The sequence below is a fragment of the Pterocles gutturalis genome, unplaced genomic scaffold, assembly GCF_000699245.1.
Source record: "Pterocles gutturalis isolate BGI_N339 unplaced genomic scaffold, ASM69924v1 scaffold25910, whole genome shotgun sequence".
NCBI lineage: Eukaryota > Metazoa > Chordata > Aves > Pterocliformes > Pteroclidae > Pterocles > Pterocles gutturalis.
This window is the reverse complement of record NW_010144126.1, coordinates 49,001-62,043: the sequence shown is the minus strand read 5'-3', so window position 1 is coordinate 62,043 and position 13,043 is coordinate 49,001. Positions and strand designations below refer to the sequence as shown.

At 39.0% G+C, this 13,043-nt stretch overlaps 1 protein-coding gene across 1 annotated transcript in view; it reads left to right on the top strand.

Annotated features, from left to right (window-relative positions):
• Positions 1-1,285: 1,285 nt before the first annotated feature.
• The window catches only part of MTR (5-methyltetrahydrofolate-homocysteine methyltransferase), a 32,678-nt gene continuing 20,920 nt past the window's right edge, over positions 1,286-13,043 (top strand). Inside the window, exons 1-11 of the mRNA XM_010085011.1 lie at positions 1,286-1,381; positions 1,721-1,782; positions 2,612-2,679; positions 3,726-3,802; positions 4,927-5,039; positions 6,430-6,570; positions 7,207-7,392; positions 7,976-8,155; positions 9,151-9,267; positions 9,366-9,506; positions 12,430-12,519. Of these exons, the coding sequence (XP_010083313.1) occupies positions 1,315-1,381; positions 1,721-1,782; positions 2,612-2,679; positions 3,726-3,802; positions 4,927-5,039; positions 6,430-6,570; positions 7,207-7,392; positions 7,976-8,155; positions 9,151-9,267; positions 9,366-9,506; positions 12,430-12,519 (1,242 nt within the window). The 5' untranslated portion in view covers positions 1,286-1,314. The remainder of the gene's footprint in view (positions 1,382-1,720; positions 1,783-2,611; positions 2,680-3,725; positions 3,803-4,926; positions 5,040-6,429; positions 6,571-7,206; positions 7,393-7,975; positions 8,156-9,150; positions 9,268-9,365; positions 9,507-12,429; positions 12,520-13,043) is intronic.

Below are 13,043 nucleotides of genomic sequence, written 5' to 3'. Positions count from 1 at the left end.
CCCCCCCGAAAACCCCACCCCTAAGCTATGGGAAGAGGTTTCGGTATTGATTGGTCTTGGTAACTGGCTGTGTGATATTCAAGGCCGTGGTTTTGGATGTTGCTGTGAGCCCCTCAGATCTCAAGGTTTTGTCTTTCTGCCCAAGAAGTAAATCTGTCTGCAAGCATTTGCTGCTAGTATTCGTACAGTTACCAAGCCCCTGCCCACTCTTTGGAAATAGGAGAAAAGTCAAAAACTGTTTTCTGCTCCCAGACCTGTGCAAGGGCTTTATTGCTTTTGACCTCTGGGAAACCAAGTAGGCATACGTGCACTTTGTTAACTTAGCTACCTCTGATGCAGCCTCTGTGTGGCACAGCAGGGAGGTGTGGCTGTTTTCCATTCCTATTTCAGTGGGTGAGCTTATATCCTCTTTGAGACCATTATTCTAGGAAAGGAAGAAACTTTTTTTACATCTTTCTCTTCCAACAGCACTGTGAGCACCTTTTGAGTTTTGCAGTGCTCATAAGATGGTTTCACAAATGGTGCAGAGAGATCAGGAAACATTAAAAGATCTCTTACATACTTTCTGAAAGAGAAATTTCCCTTTTTATTATCAACAGAGACATTTTGAGTGCAAGTCACATTTACGTATCTGTCCTTGAGTGAAAGAAAACATGATCGTACTTATATATTGGTCAAATTGCTTACTTGTGCAAAAACACTTCGGCTGTAGTGCTGTCTTGGTTACTAAGATGTAGCAGATTTGGTTGCCCAAGCTTAGTGCTGCCATGAGGCATATTGGGGGAGACACTTGGTTTCTTCCAAGGTTGACATAATATATGTATAATTTTAAAAGAAAATTATGAGTTAGTGGCTTGAAGCAGGTCTTGCACTTTCAACCTTTTTCATGCTGCTTCCTGTAGCACAAGGCTCCTTTCCAGTCTGTCATTCTCATTCCACTTGTTCTCTCTCTCACTTAGAAAATACAGAGCCATCGTGTTGCTGCAGTTGCTGTCAAAGTGCTGCCACTTTCCTCCTGGATTTTTGAAATAAAATCTTGATTTACTGTTCCCAGTTCAATGCAGTGCAGCATCCTTCTCCCTTGTGCTTTTCTTCCACCTGAGGGTTCTCCTTTTGCACAGTCTTGCTGTATTGATGGTGATGATCAAAGAAATTTGCGATCAGGTTGGTTTTGTTATAGATGATTGTGGGCGTTAGCAGTTGCCAGCACTAACATTCATCTGTTTTGTGTGTAGAAGGTTTTTTTACCTCAAAATGATTTTTGAAAATTTATTTTCCAGTATTGGCTTAAATTGTGCATTAGGGGCAGTTGAAATGCGACCATTCATTGAAACAATTGGAAAATGTACATCGGCCTACGTCATCTGTTACCCCAATGCAGGTGTGTTGGTGTGCATATTCCTATGCCTACAGGTAGATGAAATGTAACTAAACCATTCCCTCTCGTTAGCAATAGTAGAGTTGAATTAGCTTGAACAGGTAATTGGTTGAATTGGATGAATAATATTTTAAACTGCTGAAAGTGTTGTTAGTTCTGTGACTGTGAACCCAGAATGCTCTCTTGCATAATTAATAATCTAATTGAGTAATGTTTACAAGGGTGATGAGGCATTTTAGTCTTCATACAAGTGTAGCTACTTTAAATATGTCTTTTATGGAATTTAATTCTGTTCTTGTGGGCTTTAAACAAATTGTAATAGCAGAAAAATTGTGTTTCAAGGTCTTCCCAATACTTTTGGTGGTTATGATGAAACTCCAGAAGTGACTGCCAAGCATATAAAGGTATGAAATATTTCTCGTGAGTGTGTCACATCTGACATACTAGTAGACAAGAATTCTCTGTTTGTATTTTTTGCATATTTGTTACAGTACTGTGGTGGGTTTTTTTCCTCAGATGGCTTTATATGTCATTTTGATTGTTTATAGACAATTTGCTGAATGAAAGTGATTTGAGATATAAGATTAGGAAACACTACTTAGGAGGCTCTAAAAACCTTAATTACTTTCCTGTGCTACGCTAAGTAACTTTCTTGCAGCTTTATCTGTGGATGTTACTCGTTTGCACTCCTGTGTTCTTACTTTTACATTTGGGAATTGTTCAGAAAGCTGAGCGTTTATTATGAACTTGGCAGAATTTTACAGAGTTGTGTGTATAGGAACTGCTGATGTTGGTGGTGTTTCAGTACAGGGTGTCCTTCCATGTGCCACTTGATCTGTGCAAGACGGAACTGTGTGGCTGGAGCTGCAGTGTGTCAGCAAGAATGCAGTATCTGCTGCATGCTAATTCCCTTTTATAATACAGTGTGACTAGTCTTTGATACTCGTCCAAGTTTTCATCTGGGGCTTCAGTATAAAATAGGCCAATTTCAAATGTATTTTCCTAAAATTAGGTGTTGAAATTGCTGGTTTGCCTTGGGAATCCACATCTCGAAACAAATCCTAAAGAGAAGAAATAGTACTGATTGTTTTTTAATTTATTTTTCTTTTTTGTGATCCCCCTGAATTGCTTAACATATGGAGAAAAAATATATATAAATATGTATCTAAAAATATATATGAAAGATACCTTTATTAACTTGTAAAAAAAATTATCTTTCCCTCCCTTTTACAGGATTTTGCTTTGGATGGTTTGGTCAACATAGTTGGAGGTTGCTGTGGTACGACACCAGCACATATCAGGTACCTCATGAGCTACAATTCTGTGTGCAGTGGGAAGTAAAGTGGAGAAATACTCCATGGCTTGTCTTGGAGTTTCCTGAAAAGACGGATCACTTGAATGCCAATAGCAGCAATATATGGAGTAGAAATAACCTTGCTTTCATAGCTGTGTGTGTCGTGAAGAATGAGTAGAGGCATGGTTCAAACAGATTATACCTCTGCTGATTTGTCGTCTAAAATTGTTTTGGAATTACTCCTCCCTCTTTACCATTAGATAGAATAGACTTCCCTTATCTGCTCCCTTATGCCGTATGTTCTCTTTCTGACTCACTTAGCCACAAGGTGAAACTTAGGGTTTCCTTTGATGGTAGAAGGAAGGAAGGTATGTGGGTGTGGGGGGGAAATGTCTGCACAGGAGATTTGGGAATGCTGTGCAGCTGGTGCTAGTCCTGGCCAGTCAGAAGGAGCATTTCATGTCTTTCTCACTGAAAGTATGTCAGTGGGAAAACCTCCCTTTTTCAGCTGGGCTTAAAGAGAAGAGGCCCTTGTGATTCATTTTTACCCTGATACAAACTGGGAAGAGAGGGTATGTGAGCACAGTAGAAGACACCTTCTGTCCCTTCTGACTGGAGTGAAGAGAAAGGGAACGTGAATACCATGAGTCATTTCTGGCATCTGAGAAATGCACAGAACAATGTTTCTCTGTTATTGTTTTTTTCCTGCAATCATCAGTAATTACTCAGTTCAGCAACTCATGAATATGGTAAGAGTCTGTGTGTTTGAGGACTGGTTCTAGTATCCATCAAGTATCACATTGTCGTAGTATCTCACGTTCTGTATTTGATAAATCTTCAGGTTTGTACATTCCCTGCAAATAGCTATGATAGCATCTTCTGGGAGTATGTTTTTGCCTTCGGTCACACAAAGTGAAACTAGCCAATTAGTCTTGTCTGCTACAGGGCTAAATTGGAGATGCATGTATATGTCTAGTATATTCTGTTTCAGTCTTGTCTGGAGTGGTTTAATTTTAATGTAAAACTTTACTCTTTCCTCTTTCTGTAACTCAGAAAAATTGCCGAAGCTGTGAAATTCTGCAAGCCTCGTGTTCCATCTTCTCTCTCTCAAGGATACATGCTGCTGTCAGGTGAAATGGAGTGTAACAGTTTAAGCTTTATAACTCATGCAACCTTCCTTTATAAATTTATTCACTGTTTTCTGCTGATCAGAACAGCACTACGAGTTTCTGGTTCTACCTGAATCCAGCAAACTTATGGATGTGTAACCAGACCTGAATCTTAATACTTTGGCCAAAGGATTAATGGAACATTTTATTACAATCTTGTATAATATAACCAAACGAGGATATTTTACTCAGTCAGTCTCAGACACTTTGTAATGGTGAGTGAGTATCTTTATCCTGACTTTGTAGCAGGGGAGGGTCGAGCACAGAGGGGTCAGGTAATTTGACTACAGTTGATGACAGAGGTGGGATGAGATCCTTGTTCACTTGCTGTGAAAGAGCTGCCCTGTGTCCCCTCAGGTGCAGATCCAGTCATACTGGGACAGTTTTCCAGCAATACATCCAGATCCAGAGTGTCTTTTGTTTTAGCAAAGTCTAGATCTGTATGTTCCTCAGCCCTTTTAACCCTTTGGGCCATGTAGTACCTTCTTTTTGGTCTGGTATTTTAATCTCAAAGTCAAATCACTTTAGCATAAATTAAATAAATTGTGTCTGGCCTGTAGTTTCATGCATTAGCTTATTCTGTTCTGCTGTAAGGTTTGGTTGCCTCTGAGTTGCTTGCTACCCAAGGGTCCCCCTTGGCTTGTTTCTCTGAATTCAGGGAACATCGTTAAGAGCTGTCCTTGTTTGTCAGTCAGTTCGGTGGGCTTCTCTGGTAGTGTTAGTCATGAGATAACATAGTTGGGAGTTGAGAGAAGGCACATATGTGCATACACGTAGATGCCCAAAGAATTGTAGCTTCATGTCTTTTTATATTGGACCGATTGGCTGTTAGTTTTTGTGCGTCAGGTAAATTATTGACAGTCACTGATAGAGCATAGAAACCTTTGGCATATGTGTTGGAAGCTGTTTCATTGCATTTCTTTGGTAGTTACTCATTAGTTTTGTGCACATCCTGATGTGCTGAGAAATCAGTATTCTTAAAGAGAGAGACACTTCTATTTCACAGTTTAGAAAAGGGATTTTGTCTTTCTTGCACATTTTTTTCTTTTCTGTTTTTACAATTAAGTTCAAAATATTTTTTTAAGGTCTGGAGCCATTCAGGATTGGGCCATACACCAACTTTGTTAATATTGGTGAACGCTGCAATGTTGCAGGATCACGGAAGTTTGCTAAACTCATCATGGCAGGCAACTATGAAGTATGCATTTTGACAATTTTTACAGCTAATGCTCTGATTTTTCATTGCTCTGTTGCACTGTGTAATTAGTTTGTTTCGCTGGCACAAAACACTATTCTACACCAGTTACAAAAGAAAACAAGGAGAATTTCTCTGTCCTTTGTTTCTGTACTTACCAGCTCCTAATAGATCTATGAGAAGGGTTTTACAAGGGCTTTTTTTTTTTTAATTTTTTTTGACAAGTGTTACAGGAAACACGACTTTCCATTTTGAACTAAGTTACACAGCTGATGATGGTTTAAAAAATGTCCTGGTCTGTGCTGTATCTAGGGGTGGATTTACAGAGGTGGGAGGAAGGAAAGTGGGTGTAATCCCCCCTTCTGATGTGTGGGGTACATCTGACTTAGGATAGATTGTGGGACTGTGCAGCCCTCTTTCCATCCCTTCTCCAGTCCTGGTCAGCATTATGGTTGCATCTCATCTTTATATACTTTGGTCACTGGCTCCGGCATGCTACGTGAGAGTTGCTACAGAAAAAGGTGCTTAGAAGGTAATTGCTTTCTTGAAACAGCTGCCAGGCAGAAGTGAAAAGGCTGATGTGCTCATTCTTTACTGGTATAAGTTGTTACATTCAGCCAAATAGTAAAGTGACATTCTTTGAGAGCTGAGACTCTGCCCCAGAGTGTGATCTGCTGTTCTAGTTGATGCAATGAAAATTAAAGCCTTGGCTTGTTTCTCAGGAAGTCTGACTCTTAAGCTCTTACAAGCCATGAAGTGGGTTAGACCTATTAAGTAAAGAGAGCTTTAAACACAGGTCGTCAGGGACTGTGAGCAACTAAAAACCTTTTTCTTTTTTGTCTCCTCAGTCTGCAGAGTGACAAAAAAGAGAAAGCAAATGGACATGGATGTTCAGATAGTTATGTGGGCCAGAGAGAAAACTTTAGTATTTCTTTCTTAGCGCTTGCTGATTATTCTGCAGCTGGAAAAAATGCCAAACAACGTCCAGAAATTAAGCACTCTGTGTTAAAAAACAGCAAAGCTTGTGATGCAAGCTGCTTATTTCATACTATCACAGAGACTGTTTTCCTGTAATCTTTTGCAGTCAGAAGTCCTTGTTACCGTGTGAATCTTACATCATTCAATTAAGCATATGACCAGTGGTCTGAAATCAGTGGCACTACCAGCACATCAGGTCTTTGGCATCGTGTTTTTGTGAGCAAATTAGTTATCAGTTTTGCCATACTAACAACTTTTGTACATCACAGACTATTTCCTTATTCTCTTACAGACTGTTTTATAAATTTTTAAATTTTTGGCTGCATGCTTATTTTGGAGAAGTGAAATGTTATCCGGAGAATGTGTAGGCTTTTTCCTACTGACTGTTGTTTTGGTTTTTTACTTTCTTTTTTAGGAAGCCCTAAGTGTAGCCAAATTGCAAGTTGAAATGGGGGCCCAGGTTCTTGACATCAATATGGATGATGGGATGCTGGATGGCCCTGCTGCAATGACCAGATTTTGTAACTTGATTTCTTCAGAACCTGATATTGCAAAGGTTGTAATTGAGTGACTCCAAAGCACAGTAAAGAACATTTTATTGAGTTGGAAATTGTCTTTCAGAAAAATGTTAATATTGGTTTATTTAGTAACCAATCAGATGCTTAATAAGCAGATGTAGGTATCCCCCAAGAGGAAAAGGTACTGTAATAGGGAAGGCCTGTGGGGGAAAAACATCCTCTCTCTGATTTCACCAAAGTATATACCAGTCCTTTTCATGGGTTAGAAAAGCCAAATGCAGGTTCCTTTTGCAGCAGTTATGAGCCATAATCTGTGTAGTGGCATAACAGTATTGCTTGCCAAAAGCTTAAAATTGATATGGATATAGGATGGTTTTAAAAGACACTTTTGCAAAGTGCATTCTCTAAAAGTTGGTATCTAATTCAGAAGCACAAGGCAGTATGGGGAGAAGTAGAGGTCTCTACATGATATGTGATCGAGTTGCTATGGAAGCTCTTCAGTTAAATTTGCTCTGAGTTTTGCTTTTAAAGCAAAATGAATTTACAAATACCATCTGGAAACTTTTTATTCATAAATGCTGATTGATTTTGTGTGCATTTTAATGTCCAAACAGCATGTGGAACTCTAATTCCTAATTTGTATGTATGCCATGGCTTACTTCTGTTATTTACAGGTGCCATTATGCATTGACTCCTCAAATTTTTCAGTGATTGAAGCAGGTTTGAAATGTTGCCAAGGTAAATGCATTGTAAACAGCATCAGTCTGAAGGAAGGTGAGGAAGACTTTTTGGAGAAAGCAAGGAAAATTAAGTTGTATGGAGCAGCTGTGGTTGTCATGGCTTTTGATGAAGTAGGGCAGGTGAGTGTTGCTTTAAAGGAGAGGTATTTTTCTCCTGGAGTGCAAGGCTTGCTTTCTCTTGTGCAAGACCAAGTTGTTTTGTTTCATTGACACAGGTGATTCAAAGAGTTCTATATAGTCATAGTAATAGTTTCAACCTTGATATGCATTTCTTGTGGTGCTCATGTGTTTGAGGAATCCAAGTACTGCTCTGACTGCAACTCTGTGAGCATGAGCATGTGTCTCTTGCTAATCAGCCATGCTGAACTCTTCCTTCCTTCAGGGAAGATATTTTAGTTCAGAAACTGAGTTTTGCATGAGAGTGAAATCTTTGTGAATTAATTTAGTAATGTCAAAACCACATATTAAACTTTGCATAGGATGATGACATCTTGGGGAACAAAATTGTTTTTAATGAGTCCAGTCAAAACTTCAGGTACAGGTGTGGTGATAGTTTTAATACAGAATTCTTATATATAATCCTTTTCTAATATTAATGATATTTATATTATCAGTCTTGAGTCACTGGAACCATAAATGATTTATGGGGGGACTATTTTTTGTGTTGTCTATAAGTTTCATGTCAGAATTCTTTCTCCACTAGGCAACAGAAACAGAAACCAAGATTGCAATCTGTTCCAGAGCTTATCACCTCCTTGTGGAAAAAATGAACTTCAATCCAAATGATATAATATTCGACCCTAATATTTTGACCATAGGAACTGGAATGGAAGAACATAACCTGTACGCCATTAATTTTATCAATGCTACTAAAACCATAAAGGTAAGTTGTAAGCTTATTTTAAGTATTTTGTTGAGATTGCTGGTTTGGGTTTTTAAGTACAAAACAGAAGAATACCCCCTGCCCCCAAATAACAATAAGAACACTGCTGCAAAATGATACACATTTTGTATTAGCAAGGGGGACTATTCCTATGAAGTGCAGCCTTTCCAAAATGTTGCTGTATTTCCAGTAGAAGAACTTCAAATAGTTCTGTAAATATATTTCAGTCCATTATCTTTACTCTAAATACACAATATTATTTAAATGTGATAACAATCACATTCATGTTCTAGCTAAAAGGACCTCTTTGAAGGTATGTGAAAGCTGCCTTTTTAAATTAATAAATCTGTTACTGTGGAAGGGTTTTGTGCAGTAACCTGTCTTTTTATTTAGCCAAAATGTGTGTAGGGAGGTAGAGCAGTGAAGAGCATCACCTGAATACAGACGCACTGTTGTGTTCCTCAAGGCAACTTAACTGGTCTGGAGGTGCTCTGTCAGTAGCAGTCTGGGGCTTGAACACCCCACAGGCTATTTTGTCACCACAGGGCTCCTGCCAGGGAGGTTGTACGCTTGAGGTTAGCTGCTTGGCTACAGCTTGCTCCTGAGACATGCAAGCAGGCAGGTAGGTTGGCTTCTCCTGTTTCCAGAGGAGTGGAGGATGGAAGAGCCATAAATAGGTCTGCATGGAGAAAATCCAGAATGCTGCTGAAGGAGGACTGGTATGTTTAGAATAGCACCTATGACTATGGAAACCATGGTAGTTGCTTACACACAACTAGGCTGGATCTTTCCTTTTACTTGTATCTTTTTCTATATAGACTTGAATTGGTTTTTATGAATTTGAGTAACTAGAAGGATCTGGAACAGGAAGGAGAGAAAGGGTGCATAGCCATTGCACTGCAGCTCAGGGGCCAACTGTTTTATTGGCTTAATGTTTTGCTTAGGTTTCCTTTTTGGAAAGCACTTTTCTAAAAATCTATGTATAATTGCTATAGGAAACACTGCCAGGAGCCAGGATAAGTGGAGGTCTTTCCAATCTGTCTTTCTCCTTTCGAGGAATGGATGCCATTCGAGAAGCAATGCATGGGGTGTTCCTTTACCATGCGATTAAGGTATGATGTGCTTTTGGCTTCCATATGTTTGCACTTGGCAGATGTGCAGTGCTATGTCTGACAGCCCTGGCTGGGGGATTCTGTGTATTTTTTTTCAGTATGGCATGGACATGGGAATTGTGAATGCTGGGAATCTGCCAGTGTATGATGATATCCACAAGGAATTGCTACAGCTATGTGAGAATTTAATCTGGAACAAAGATCCTGATGCGACAGAAAAACTTTTACATTATGCTCAGGTAGCTTCCAATTTTAAGCTTTGAATAATAGTTAGATTGGGACTGGGCTTTAACACCTCCCTGCTGATGATAGGTAAAACAACCTATAAACTGTGCGACAATCTAATAGTGTGGTGTTAGAAGTTACTAGTGATACCAGTGCTTCAGTTATTAATACAGAATAAAATGTGAACTCTGTGATAGATTGAGCCTCTCCAATTTCATAGGTGCCTTGAAAGATCTGGAGCAGCGTTCTTCATATGCTTCAGGAGACCAAGCTGCATAGTTGTTTTCTTAAAAAAAACAAAACAATAAGAAGCAAAAAAACCCCCAAAAAACAACCAAACTGCCCCCAAACAGAAAAACCCCTCACAAACAACAAACAAAAACCAGAAAAGGCCGACCCAGAACCAAAGCAAACCTTGGTGCTGGAGCTTAATGGACAAATGCACTGTGGGAGACAAGGAGTAAACCTGTCTCTCTGGTGGTAATGGTTTGCTTGGAGTATATGTAAAAGGTGAAGTAGTTGCTTGTGGTTCCTGACTGTGCCATAGGCTTGTAGTTCATGTAACTCATGTCAAGAGTGAGGATGAGCTATTTACTGGTTTTGAGATGCTGTAATGATGGTGGTGATAAAAGACAAAGATTATGCACCTGAAGTTTTCCAGATTATAAGCCATTAAACCACTGATGACATCCTGTTGTGATCAGAACATAAAGCAAACATCTCTCTGGGTTCCATCGCTCTTAGATTTAAGCACACAGGAAGGTTTGCATGCCTGTTTTGTAGCTTCTGGAGGTATTATTTCTGTGTACAGCTTAATTGGTTTGTAGTTTGCCCTATGGTGGTGCGTGATTTTTAGGAATAATGGCAATGTGTTGAAAACCAGTACAGGAAGACTCTTCCTATTCCTTGTGGTTAGACTATTTTAGATGGTGCTCTTAGTGTCTAAGCAATTCACCTGGGAGTGATCTTGTCTGTATAAGCAGTTTTACCATTAGGGTATTCAGGGTTGCATAGAGAGGGGAAAAAAAGAAAAAAGAAGGGGAATTAGGAAGGGATTGCTTAAGCAGAGTTTCTGTAGAAGGCAGAATGTGAATTTAAATGGAGCATGAGAAGTAGAATTGGGAGTGGATGGTGACTCCTTCTAGGTCTAGAAGTTTGGGAAGCCATTGTTGGAATCTCTGCTCTTATTCATCGTGGTAGTTTTGTTGTGGGAGTAAAACAGTCCCCTGTTGCAAAAAGGAGACACAGTCTCGATTCAGAACATCTTTAAAAGCTCTGTTAAAGGTCTGAAGAGTTTTTTTTAACACAAAAATGTATTCATTAGTCGGTAAGTGCATATGTTCTTTTTATTGCGAGTTACTGCAGTTTATTCTGCACAAAGAACATAGAATATACAGACTCATTTCAAGTATTGCACCTCTATTAGAGCGCCAGTGAAGTTTCCTCCTAGTTCCTTCAGGTAATAGGAGTGTACCTTGCCAGTTGCTTGAATGCTGGACCTGTGGGGAAAAAATGAAGGACTTAATCCTTGTAGATTTGTGAGATCAGTTCTTGTTTGAAGCTTGAGATTGAAAAACATTTTTCATGAAGTATATAGATGCAGACGTTCTCAAACTGAAACATTGTCCCATTTATGGCAATGGCTGTTGTGCTTCCAAAGGCAATTTTTTCATCCTTGACATACAGTATAATCACCCTGTTTTTAAAGATCTGCATGTAGTGCTTGTCGTAGCTGTCCCTGCATGCCCACCCTATAGCTTTATGGGTCATTTTTAGATTGGAATGGTTCCCTTGCTAAAGTGTCTGTCCAGAGGTTGAGGAGCACTTGGTACCTTTTAAATGAATCACAGAAGGGATGAGGTGGGGAGGGACCTCTGGAGATCATCTAGTGCAACCCCCCTGCTCAGAGCAGGGTCAGCAAGAGCAGGTTGCTCAAGGACATGTCCAGTCGGGTTTTTAGTATAACTAAGGATGGAAACTGTGCCACCTCTCTGGGCAACATTTTTCTCCTTCTTACATTCCCGTTTTACAAACTAGACCTATGAGGGGAATAAAGTTTGGCAACGAGAAGCTGTGAAGTTAGCCAGCATTCATATAAACATGAATGAAAATTTGTTCTGGTTTCTGTTGCCATGAGGTTAGACCTTGTTTCTGTGACGTTTCCCATGACTCTATCTTTAAAAACTTGCTGATGAGCACTTGAAAGTCTGGAAGGCTCATAAGAACCAAAAGGTGTCAGATTATGTCAAATAACTGAGGGAGGAAAAGAAACTACTTGCCTGAAGTGTGGTGGTTGAAGTAATGGATAGATTGCTCTTCCACAAGCCCTCCTGGGGTGGGTGCTTACAAGCTTTCTTGCATTGTGAAGAACTTTTGGCCTTTGTATTCATAGCAAAGGGGAGTGTGAGGCAAAGAGAATATGTGAAGGTTTGGGACAGTCTCTGTGCATGAGAAACAGTAGTTCTGTAGGCCGCCTGATTGAAAACACAGCTGTGATATGGAATAACATAACCTATTCCAGCAGAAACTGAATTTGTGCCAAATTAATTAGAATTTTAAAATGAAGCGTAGTGTGTGGGCCAGGAATCAGTTTAAATTATGTTCCCAGAAGTAAAACTCGTAGGATTAGTCATTTTGTCATTCTTAAGTGTGAAAATTATTGAACTTCTCTTTTTTTTTTTTCTTTTATTTTACTTTATTTTTACTTTGTTTTGTTTATGTCTTCATTGAGGTATATACTCTTTGGGATGTAGACCCCTTAAGTGTCTGTAGTACATCACAGGTGTTTGCAATATGGTTTGCATGTATATAACTTTTCGAGTAATCTAAAATTATTTTATGGGTCAGTACTTGAAATTATCCTTACTTTTCTAAAAGTAAAGTCCATAATTGTACTTTTTATGCTTGCAAGCTCCTATGGATGTCTTTCATTTTCAGAATAATGCCCAAGGAGGAAAAAAAGTTGTACAGACTGATGAGTGGCGGAAAAGCTCCGTGGAGGAAAGGCTGGAATATGCTCTTGTAAAGGTGAATCTGTGCAGAAAATTGTCCTACCTATTAGTTCACAGAGACCTGGTCTCAGCTCAGACTTTAAGGGACACTTTAGGCTTTAAAAATTCTTCTACTGCCATTCTTTTAAAAGCTGTTAATTAATAATTAATAATATATTTAATTAACAACAGAGAAAATTGTGATTTGTCTTTAAACTTCACAAGCTAAGTCTTTGACCCTTAATATTTTATTACACTCCTGTTGCTAGAAACATACTGCTTTTACTTTGTAACATATTACTTTTACTTTCTATGGGGCTTTTTTTGCCTTTAATGGCACTGCACTGAGTGGCACTTGTGCTGGGGAAGCAATCTTTGAGTGTTTGCTTTTTCTTATGACATGGTTAAGAAAAACAAACAAACCTCTTAATACTGGTGACTCTTGCTTTGAATAACTTTGTATGCCTAAGAACTACAGTGTTTTATTTCCTGAGAAAACCTATTCTAAATGCGTATTTGAGGTATTCTAAAGACTAGCAGTATCTCAAGTATCTGTTTGTG